Below are 11,622 nucleotides of genomic sequence, written 5' to 3'. Positions count from 1 at the left end.
AGACTATTGACACATCTGCCAGAGAAGAAGAATCCCTCAGGGACACACCCTTGATGCAGTCTGTTTGTGAAATAAATTCCTTATAAGTGTGTGTCATCAGTAGAGAAGAGCTGTAAATGGATTGAGGGAAATTTGCCCCTTCTGTAGGGCACCCCAGGATTTTTTGCCTTTTTATTGAACCCTCTTTCGGTTAGCTGTAGAACTCTCTGCACTTCACTCCTGCGAATCAGTGATAAACTGCTTGCGCTCTCTGTTAAACATGGTCCACTTGTTATACCCTGATTGGCAAATTTAATTTACTTATAAGTAATCAGTGTATGGCATTACATGTATCCAGGGCCTATAAATTATATGCTACCCATGAGCTGCTGCACTCATTGCCTCACCCACTTCAGAAGCCCTCTACGACAATTCTCCAGGCCCACCACTGAAACCTATGTGCGCAGTTTTACACTGCCAATTCGACCAGCAAGATATACCCTTTGCCAGGCTTAACTCTTCCTTTTTAGGTCTTGCCTGAGCCTGCTCATGCGCTACTCTGCGAGACATCAAGTGGGTGGGCTTTTAAAGTCCTACCAAAAGCTGGCTGGCCTAGAGCTTGCGGTTACGTGCACAATGACGAGCAGAGGCGCCATCTGGCTTTCCTCTCTTGTCATGGTGCGCGCACATCGCACACCACTCGCCAACTTGCTTTCACTTTTGCAGTCGCGCGTGCACCCTGCCTACTTTTACTTTTCCTGGCGCGAGTACCACTCGGCAATGCCAATGCTTGTTTCTTCCACACATCCGTTGGGCACACGCACATGCACGCACGCATCACTCGCATGCTTGTTTTCTTTTACTTTCGCGGCAACAAGCATCCCATTCCGCGCTTTATCTTTAATGGCGGCAGTGCCCCTTTCTTTAGACCCTTCTCGTCTAAAGAAAGGGGCTCAGCCGGAGGTCACAATGTACCTTTTACAGAACAGAACTGCTGCTCAAGATTCCCATATACAACTTCCTTGATCAAGTAAACACTATCATTCCTTTTATTTTCAGAAAGACTAAACTGTTTTTTCGCCATGAAAATAAATGCACATTAACATATAAATATATTTTTTTTAAAGCGACAAAAAGACATTTGCGACTCGCTGACCTTATTTTGGAACAGTTACAAACTCAACCCTCAATAATGCTGGTTTTTACACCGCACATCACTTCTATAATGCAGGTACTGATCTGCCCACAGCTCCGGTGAGGACACAAAAAGCACAACATGTTTTAAGAGAGGACAAAGGAATCACTTTAAACAGAAGATCGTTTGAAGTAACAAAACCAGAGTGGCATGTTTTCGCTTTAAAGGAAACAAACGAAGGATTAAACAGTCTCAGCACTGCCAGGTGCAACATTTACATGCTCAGAGGTGTGCGGCATGAGAGTTCCCAAGGTTCAATGCCACACATGCACAAAAGCAGGAATCACAATTACAGCAGAGTATGCGATAAATTTAGATGTGTATTTATTAGCTTTTCTCTCTTCAAAAACAGCAAAATAAACTGGCCTAATTTCCTTCAGTTTTAAACAAAGAGCAAAAAAAAGTAACAGACCTGCTCCTGGTTTCACTAGTTGAAGGAGGTTAGATAATTGTCTGTGGAGATGTGATCAGAGTGAAAAAGCTCTGCATCAATACAGCTGTGACTCGAAGCACTTTCTATGTGAGAAAATCATAAAACGTCTATTGATCATGACTTTTTAATTTTGCATGGAATCCCATTCCCAAAGAAAGGCACAGACCCTATACCAAAGAAACACTTTCAGCATGCTAAGCCTAACCCCGTCATCAACCCATCTTAAAGCCACTTGACAAAGTAAAAGGCTATTTAATTATTTGCAAGTTTGTGTAGTGCTATACATCAGCGCGCAGTAACATAATATTTAAGAGTCCAGCATATGCGTGGGGTGAGACTTGACCTGCCGGTCTTCAGCTACTATCTTGTTGGCCAGCCGTCAAAGTGCATTAAAAACAAGCATTGGCATAGGTCTCGCCTTTGGGACCTTATAAGTGTTTAGTTATCCAGCACAAAGTCCTTGGTGCAACAAAATTAACTGTTTTATGGATGCACACTTATAAGGTCCCAAAGGTGAGACCTATTGACTATGCCAATGTTTGTTAACACTGCAGACATGTCTATTGAATGTTTTATATGTTATGCCGGTGAAATACCTCCAAAGTCAGTTTACACTGTAGCCAGGCTGGCAATCCTACTGGCTAACTCTGGTTTACACTATTACCTTTATTACATGGTACATTTAGTTTGGCAATAGCTAGAAATATAGATCAAGGACTAATTATAATAGTAATTTAAAATCCAGCTTTTAATGGTCAAGGTAATCTTATATTATTATTTGGCAAATTACACTTTTAGAAAGTTGGCATTTTCCTGCCTAAAACTTAAAGGCTTCCCTGACAGTGACCAGCTATCACCTGACCCCTGAGATCTCCCTTGTGGGGAAAATGTATTGTTCTCTGGCAGTGGACAAAGGTCTCTGGGTGTGGTGAGGGAGACTCCTGCCTTGTCAGGTTTGCCTAGGGTGCTGTGTCCTGCCCTTTCTTGAACTTGAAAGGATGCCCACCTTGTCACTGGCAGATGAAGCTCACATCTAGGTCTGCATCCATTTTGAGTTGCAAGTCAGGCTGGCACCAAACCCAGTAGGAGGGAAGTACTGACCAGAACTGGTTTAGGCGGAGGACAATGACTTGACCTCCACCCGCAGATGGGCACTGAGCATAGACGTGGACTCCACAGACCTATTCAAATCACTCTTGTACCTAAACAGAATCAGAAGAAAGACTGCCCTGCTGTCGGAAGTCCCTGAGGGAAGAGTGGTCCTGCTTGACTTGAATGCAGGACTCCAGAAGTGACTCAAAATGTCACCTGGCTAACCTGCAGGGACACAACACGGCTTGCAGAAGCTTCTCCCCCTGCAACTGCTCAGCTTCCTAGACTCTGATGCTGGCCTCTGCTTGATTGAGTCCTAGCCCCCAAGTGGTGCAACCAAGTCCTCGACACCTGGCTGATGGTAGTGTGTACTCTGCCTGTTCCCAAAACTGCCAGAAGTGGAACTTAGAAACTTTTAGCCAACTTTCTGCTTGGAAAACCAAGGAAAACCATAGTCACTGTTGAAGCCGCAGCTGTTGACATCTAATTGCCACCACTTGCTAGCTTGCCTTGCTGAAGATTTGACTTCCAGAAAAGTTTCTAAGTACTAAATTTGAGCACTTCACCAATAACGAAACCGAGCTGAAACCAATCAACGTCAACACCTTCCTGGGCTCTGACTCTGGACTTCGCTGCTCTGAGTTTTCCTATCTTCGTCTGCGACCACACCAGGACCCCGCTCTTCAAGAAGCCGCTATTGCCGAGCCCCGCTTTGGATCCAGCTTGCAGCTTGCCCCGCTCACAACCAGTCATCAACCACTATTCCTCCATAAAAGTTTCTAAGTCAAAAGGTAAACTTTTCACGAGGATGAACCTGTTACCTGTATCCAACCCATGCTTCATTGTGGTCGGCCTTAACTTTTGACTTTGACCCAGTCTAGCACGAGCAGATAACCACGAAAAATGCTTTGTGGTGCTATTTTTAATTAAAAAATTTAAAAACATATCATTTTTTCTACTTATTGGATTTTTGTCACTTTGGTATCATTTTACTTATTAAAATATGCACTATTTGTCTAAATTGCTTTGAAAGCTTCTTTTGTTGTATTTTCACTTTATTACTGTTTGAGGACTGCATAAATACTTTACACATTGCTTCTATGCTAAGCCTGACTTCTTTAAGCCTAGCTAACAAAGGGTAAATCACAAGTTTATTAAGTAACTTGAGTGGGTCACCCTGACAATTACTGTGATATTATTTGAGGTGGGCTCTCACCCTTTCAGCTAACACTCCAGTGTCTTACATTGATACACAAACACCAACTCCTCGGAGGACAGAAGGTGCCTGCTGGCAGGTCTGCACCCATGTGCTCCTGCCCAGCAGACTGGCATCACATGAGCTCCTCTCCCAATGGTGGGCAAGAATCGCATCCTTGAAGAGCTTAATGGCACCATATTTGTCCATATTTGACTTTGTGCCGAAAGGGATTAAAGGATGCACTCTTTCACATCAGCTCCTCTACGGGATTAGATACGCCTGTGCGCCTTAATATGGAGGGACACTTTGCCATTAAAATTTGCATAGAAAGGTAACAGTAATAATGTACATCTTTTTGAGGCGCTCTAATATAGCCTCAATTACCGTTTAGATTTGGCGGGTCCCGGCAACGGCGAATCGCAGACCGAAGCAGCCATTAGCCTATCAACTGAATAGCAGATCAGCCCCAAGTGAGAGTTACTCTGAGGTGGTAGATTGAAGATTAGTGGTGTTTACCTATGCTTCTTTATTTACAGGCTAGAAGCACTCAGTGTTTTATTGGATGAACTGAGTGACTCCAGAAAACTACTGTGGGTACTGCTCACTCTTATGGTAAGAATTGTTTTCTTCTCTCTATTAGATTAGTCAGTAAAGCGAGTTTAATACAAACCAATTATTTGGAATTACATCTCGACAAAGGGGAGCCCAAGATTTATAAGATTAAGGAGGATAAAGTCCCCTGGAATCAAATACTGAGCTGCAACACCCAACAACGGGCACTGGAAGGCTTATGTTCCTAGCTGTAGAAGATGGGAGACACACTTTGAGGGGGATAGAGAAATGTGTGGGTTAATGCCAAAAATTAAAAAATAGGTATATTACATAATCTTCCTTTCCCCTAGATTGACTGAATTATGTTCAACCCCGTGAACACATGGTTTGAACAAAAACTAGAAAAATAGAAAAAAAACATTCCTGGCACTTTGATCTAAAGGTGATGGCCGGGGGTGGGAGTTTTTATCTCACTGAACGCTGAGTGTTAAGGTTCTTCTGTGTGAGTGGAAAGGGGAGTTTGGAATTGAAACCGATGCTATTCTAATGAAAATTGAATCAATATTGAGTTGGCCCCTCTCAGGGGTGTGAGAGATTGGAATTGAAAGCAGCATAATTAAGGTAGGAACCCATTTACCAACCAAATGATTCCCTTTTGTGAGTGTAAATGAGCATGGTGTGGTACAAACTTGATCTGTGAAGTTAGAGTCACCTGGCATATTGATTGGTGTACCACAGAGATACTGTTTTTACACTGCGATTTGATGCCATCAAAAATATATGGTGAAGTAATTGTTCTTACTTTTTTAACATTTTGGTGAATTTATGTGAGATTTTGAATATTTTTTGTTTTTGTCCTGAAGAAGGTGGCAACAGACAATAAACACAACCGAAACCTGTTCATGTACTTTTTACACGCCGGATCCGTCTGAACTTGTGATATGGTAGAGGATTTTCTTTGAGGGACATTACATATTACTTTCAATGACTTTAGGGATCTGCACCATTTTAATAGATGTATGGGTTTTGTCTTATGCTCTCTCCCTTTTTAAACCTATTTTGATTTTGATAAATGACTGCTATAAAAACTGTTTGTGGCGCATTGTGGGGAGGAGGTTAATGCGTGCATAGCTGAGATCTTGGAATGTGACGCCTCTACTTTATGGAAACACTGTTTTTTTTCACACACATAAACATTGTGGTTAATTATGAATGTATAGCAATGTACACAAGTAGTTGTCAATAATTGATTCCTCTGTGGTAATTACTATAAAATAAAAATTATGTGCGGACTATATTGATTTGGTATGAATTGATGACTGTATACTTCTGTGGTATGAAAGAGGGTTGATGAATGAATGTGGGAAGATTCATAGGTGATGGATTTGTTTTCCCATGTGAAGAATTGATTTTACTGCTGATACGGTGCTCCGTCCCCTTGGTCTGAGGGGCTCCTCTCGCTTGTTTAATAGACAAAAAATAAGCCCCTACCTTTTTATCTACACTTTATAGCATACACTCTAGAGGACACTGCGTAAGCCGCTCATCTGTGAAAAGAATTTGTGGTGGGAGGAACATGAAAAGGGGGATCTTATCTAGGGTGCAAATATACCTTGAGATCACCGTGCATCTAATCATGCTGATAGCTTTATTATATACTGTGAAAGATGTGTTGGCCATTGTGGGTGGTCTTGCAAAAATACACAAGACTCCTATGAGGTAAAGGGCTGTGACTGGGCATGAAATTAGTGAATATCTGTACTCTTCAACCTCCTCTAAACTCAAACACTAGGGGTAAATGTAAATTTGACCTACATTGGGTCATCAGTTGAGCTAAATTAAGTCTGAACAAGTAACCTTTTTGGCAGCTTGAGGTTAGGGCTTCGCCTCAGACGTGGAGTGGTGTGGTGTGGAGTGGAGAGGTGTGGTGCAGAGGCCAGAGCAGCTGACTTTGGAGCACAGGGCTCACAGTTCGACCCTCGGGCTCCGGCGGCGGCTCAGCTCAGCACCATGTGACTCTGGGCAATAGCTCACTTAATTTCCACGACGACCTCCAGCGCCTTGAGACCCGTAAGGATGAGTAGTTTGTGCTTTACATATACGGATTTACATTTACTTATGTGTAGAGGTGATTGAATAAGGAACCAATGCAAAGGTTGTGAACAGCAGATGTCGTATTGCACACACGAGTGCACAATAGTTTGCTTGTGAATGAACATGAACTTGGGATTCAGTCTTGGAGGGCACTGGGGTCTGCCAGGAGGACCAACAACTCAAAAAGAAATACAAATAAAAAACAGACAAGGAAAGGTACAACAAGTCATCATCAAAAATAAAATATTGCTACGTCAATAATAAAACGAGTGATATGGAAAAATTGGGAAAATTGGTTGCTTTATGAAGTTGAAAAAAGACATTTGATGTGTCTTTTCATTAGATTTTTCCACTCGCAACCTATGTTGATGAGTACTTGAAAGCAACACCCCAAAAATGGATCTCAGGTGAGATCAATGTGGCAGGTGGACTGCCATTCACCCTGCTTCACATGTCCTGCAGAGCACTGGTAACTGGACCTGCTGGCACTAACACATTTCAAAGACAAGTTGTTTTTCAACAGGGTGTGTTAAAAAAGTATTATCACCAGGTTGCATGGCTTTCTATGCTTCTATCAAGAGTTTGCAAACTTTAAATTTGCAGTTCATTGTAGCAGGTCCAATGCCACATGTATTTTACGCCCACGCTCTGGTCGCTCTCTCCACCTCCCCCTCGCCGTCATGCACTCAAGCCCCGAAAGCAGAAGTGCTTGAAGTTTCAGTACATCTTTGGACGATTCTGCGTGTCTTCCTCATTCGCCGCTGGTCCCATCATGGCTTTGTCCACAGCGAGGTTGTGGCTCCTCTGGACTCTGCTGACTTTGGTGAAATGGGGACACGGCACGGATGTACCACCCAAAGGCACTCCGTCTCCAGGCCTTCAGGAATGTAGGAAAGCACAGAACATCCCCACCATGGAAGTCCTTCCCGGAGGGGGCTGGGACAACCTGCGAAACCTAGACATGGGGAGAGTGATGTACATGGACTACACCTCCTGCTTGACCTCCGAGGACGGCGTCTACATTATCCCTGATGGCGTCTTCGTGATCCCTCAGAAGCAGACCAGTCTGCAGATGAACTCGGAGATCGTCGCGAGCTGGAAGGAGTATAAGAGCTCCACTGCCTTCTCCATCAACGAGGAATTCTCCTTTTTTTCTGTTATCAACGGCAAGTTCTCCACCGACTTCCAGAGGGTGAAGACCCACCAGGTCAGGGACAGCTCCTTCACCACCAGGGTCCAGATCAGAAACCTTCGCTACACAGTGAAGACCACGCCCAACTTTGTCTTTGACCCATCCTTCAAGAGCCAACTGGTAAACATTGCCAATCACCTGGAAAACAACCAGACCCGCATGGCCAACTTCTTAGCAGAGATACTTATTCTGAACTACGGCACTCATGTCATCACCAGTGTCGATGCGGGGGCAAATCTGGTTCAGGAAGATCAAATCCGGACCACCTTCCTGGAGGACAGCTGGTCTATGAGAAGCTCTATCACTGCCGCGGCCTCGATCGCCTTTGAATCAAAGATCAGCGCTGGGTTTGGCGTCAACGCCAGCTATGGAAACTCGTTTACTGAAAATTATGTTACTAACCGCACCAACTCTAGGGTTGAGAGCATTGGTGGGGTGCCCTTCTACCCGGGCATCACGCTCAAGACCTGGCAAGAAAGTATCAGCAACCAGTTAGTGGCCATCGACCGGTCAGGGCTGCCTTTACAGTTCTTCATCAACCCCCATACTCTAGCGGACATACCTGAGCCAACCGTGAAGAAGCTCCTAAAGACGGTGGAGGCTGCGTCGAACCGGTATTACAAGGTCAACACCTACCCCGGCTGCACTGACGCCGCCTCTCCAAACTTTAACTTCCAAGCCAACGTTGACGATGCCTCTTGTGACAGCATGATGACCAACTTCACCTTTGGAGGTACCTATCAGGACTGCACCGAGGTGAGCGGGAGAGAGGCTGGTCTCATATGCCAGGGCCTGGCACACAAGAATCCCCTCACTGGGGATTTCTCCTGTCCCCAGGGCTATTCCCCGGTCAAACTCAGCTCCCAGACCAGGGATGAAGGGTTCTATCGCTTGGAGTGCCATGATGACTGCGTGTGGTTTATTTTTGAATTTTGCAAAAAGGTTTGTGCAGATGTCTTCAGGGTGTCCACGGCTCAGTTCAGTGCCTACTGGTGCGTTGCCCAAGGCCAGGTCCCCGAAAACTCTGGATATCTCTTCGGAGGCCTCTTCAGCAGCAAGGGTCTCAACCCTCTGACCACTGCCCAGTCCTGTCCTGTCAGCTACTACCCCCTGAAACTCTTTGAAGATTTGAACGTTTGCGTCAGTGCGGACTATGAAATGGGGTTTCGTTACTCGGTCCCCTTTGGGGGCTTCTTTAGCTGCGACTCCGGGAACCCTTTGGCAGTGTCCAAGAGTGCCCTACCCCTTCAAAGCGCTGGAGGGCAGAATGTTCTTGCAAATGCCCCGAAGAGATGCCCCTCAGGCTTCAGCCAGCACTTGGCCTTAATCAGCGATGGATGTCAAGTTAACTACTGCGTGAAGTCTGGTCTTTTCACCGGTGGGTCTCTGCCGCCAGTCCGACTACCCCCCTTCTCCCGCCCGCCAGCCATGAGCGTGGGCAGCACCAACACGGTCCTGGTCCTGACGGAAACGGACCGCTCGTGGGTGAAGGTAACCGGCACCCAGATGTGGAAGATGACCAAGACAGAGAACGCCCGAAGCACCATGAAGCTGGTCAGTGGGGCCGATGCCAGAATTTCAGGTGGGGAAGCCGCTGGGATCACGGTGGGAGCCACCACCGCTCTGGCCATCCTGATCGCCATGGCCATCTATGGGCGCCGGAAGTACCGGAAGAGGGGCTATCATGAGATGGAACAACAACGTTTAGTGCCAGATGAGCCTCAGATGGATGCAACCAATCACGAGGAGGCGCGCTGCTTGCAGGAGTCAGAGCAGCCTGCTTAAGAGACACTGTTGCCTATAACCAGGGCCACTGCAGTTATGCAACTCTGTGGCATTTTTTGCATAATTATAGATTTGCCGCATTTGCCACATAATCCAACATCTGCCGCATAATCTGCAGATTTCAACAAAAAAATTGTTTCTAATTCAAACAGTTCAAAAGTTACTAAAAATGCAGCGACACGTGTTGGCGTGCAGTGGAAGTCCCTTTGCAAAGCTGGACTGGTCGCCTTTGTGCTGCTTATTGCTATATTTAGTGGTAAACTGGTACTAATGAGGTGCAAATAAGGCCCATACAGTGTTACCCCGTTTAAAAATGACAAAATAATGAAGTAATACTATTGTAAAATGTGATGCATTATGCCACATAATTAGGCTTTTCTTGCCGCATAATTTACTCAACCCTGCCGCATAATTTGGCCCTTTCCTTCCACATAATTCCAGTAGCATTGCCTATAACCCCTTCCTTCCCTTATAATTTTTCAGGTTCTCCTATGCCAACCTCCAAACCTTCAAGCAATTATAATTTTTGAACGATTCATTCAAATGTTAAAAAGCACTAAGTTGTCTTTTCTCCGCATAACAAAGAATTGGGTAGCAAGCAAATTAAGTAAAAAAAATGATCCCAAATGTTTCCAATTTCTACAAAAATTCAAAAAACTTTTTTTAAAGTACAACAGTCTGGGAGAAATCTTTTTTGTAAAAACATATTTCATCGCGAATAAACATTTTAACAATGTCTGAACTATAAAATAAAGTATACAAAATGAACTATGAGAATGAATACAGCATATAGAAATAACAATTTATAAATATGAAAAGATTTTTAAATCTCATAAAAACGTTTACTGTTTTTTTCCGGGTTTATTCAGGGCATTTGCGTTCAGTAGATATGAAATGCGAATTTTTTTTTAGAAATATGAAGAATGAGTGTCAAAATGTCTTAGTTAGGAAAAACTTTTTTAAAGAAATCATTTTCAGCAGTTGTATGCAGGCAGGTAGTGAGAAGCGGGCACAACGCGTTGATTTAGTCTGCAGAATTTTCTAAAGTGTTATGTGAGACAATGACCGCTGAAAGGAATGGAGACTTGAGACTTGGGAATGAAGAAAGCACCAGAAACAGAATGTGTCATTTTATTATTAAACGAATTCCCAAAGCGGCTTCCCCCTGGAACCATCTTCTGTATATATTTAACAATGTGGGGGACTCACTCCCTGCCGAGCCCCTCTCTGTGGTCTGCAGTGCCAAGCAACTAACTTGTAAGTGAAAAATCTGCTGATTTTAATTCTTGCCATGCCTTCATAATCACTTTAAAGTGCGAAGCAATGTTTCAACTTATGTTGAATGTAAATCGTTTGTTTTTCTTCTGAAGGCTTGCAACCGTATATTAAATGCTTAGACTTTATGCTGACACTTTCTGATATGTTGGGAGGAGCCTGGTACAGCGCAGGTGGGCATATGTGTGCGTGCGCGTGTGTGTGTGTGCGCGCGCGTGCGTGCGTGTGTGCGTGTGTGTTGTGCGAGTGTGCGTGTGTCTGAGCATTCGAATCTACCGGCTGATTCAAGGCACGATATATATTCCAGGTCTCACTCATTGTGAGTGAGTCTCACTCGTGTTAACGCTACCAGGCAGCCCGCATTCTTTTGTAGACTTTAGTGGAAATGTAAACTTTAAACTCACACTTGTTTGTTTAAACCTCCAGATCTGGCTATTTTGTCCACGTGACCCTTGAGGAATCATACACGCCCGATGGGTTCATTTATGCGGAGGTTGCGGGTCTGTGGTCCTTCAAGGGTTGTCAGCCTCCAGCCCCGTGCATCGGTGCATGGGTGTCTGTCAGTGGCAGACTCACAGAGCCGCCCTCTGAAACGGCGTGTGGGTGTCTGTCAGTGGCAGACTCACAGAGCCACCCTCTACATGGGTGTGTGTGGGTGTCTGTCAGTGGCAGACTCACAGAGCCGCCCTCTGCAATGTGAGTGGGTGTCTGTCCGTAGAAGACTTACTGTGCCGCCAGCTGCATCGGTGCATGGGTGTCTGTCAGTGGCAGACTCACAGAGCCGCCCTTTGCAATGTGAGTGGGTGTCTGTCAGTGGCAGACTCACA

At 44.8% G+C, this 11,622-nt stretch overlaps 1 protein-coding gene across 1 annotated transcript; it reads left to right on the top strand.

The window, feature by feature from the left end:
• The first annotated feature begins 7,286 nt into the window (after positions 1 to 7,286).
• Positions 7,287 to 10,923, top strand: MPEG1 (macrophage expressed 1). Its single transcript, XM_086952233.1, has one exon. It carries the CDS (start codon positions 7,316 to 7,318, stop codon positions 9,518 to 9,520), a length of 2,205 nt encoding a protein of 734 aa, XP_086808359.1. The 5' UTR covers positions 7,287 to 7,315; the 3' UTR covers positions 9,521 to 10,923.
• The last annotated feature ends 699 nt before the right edge of the window (positions 10,924 to 11,622 follow it).

This window comes from Lissotriton vulgaris, chromosome 1_1 (assembly GCF_964263255.1).
Source record: "Lissotriton vulgaris chromosome 1_1, aLisVul1.2, whole genome shotgun sequence".
NCBI lineage: Eukaryota > Metazoa > Chordata > Amphibia > Caudata > Salamandridae > Lissotriton > Lissotriton vulgaris.
The sequence above is the reverse complement of the archived record's forward strand: the minus strand, read 5'-3'. Positions and strand labels throughout refer to the sequence as shown.

Excerpts from the sequence above, each read along its gene's own strand:
- MPEG1 (XM_086952233.1), top strand. The coding sequence starts at position 7,316 with ATGGCTTTGTCCACAGCGAGGTTGTGGCTCCTCTGGACTCTGCTGACT.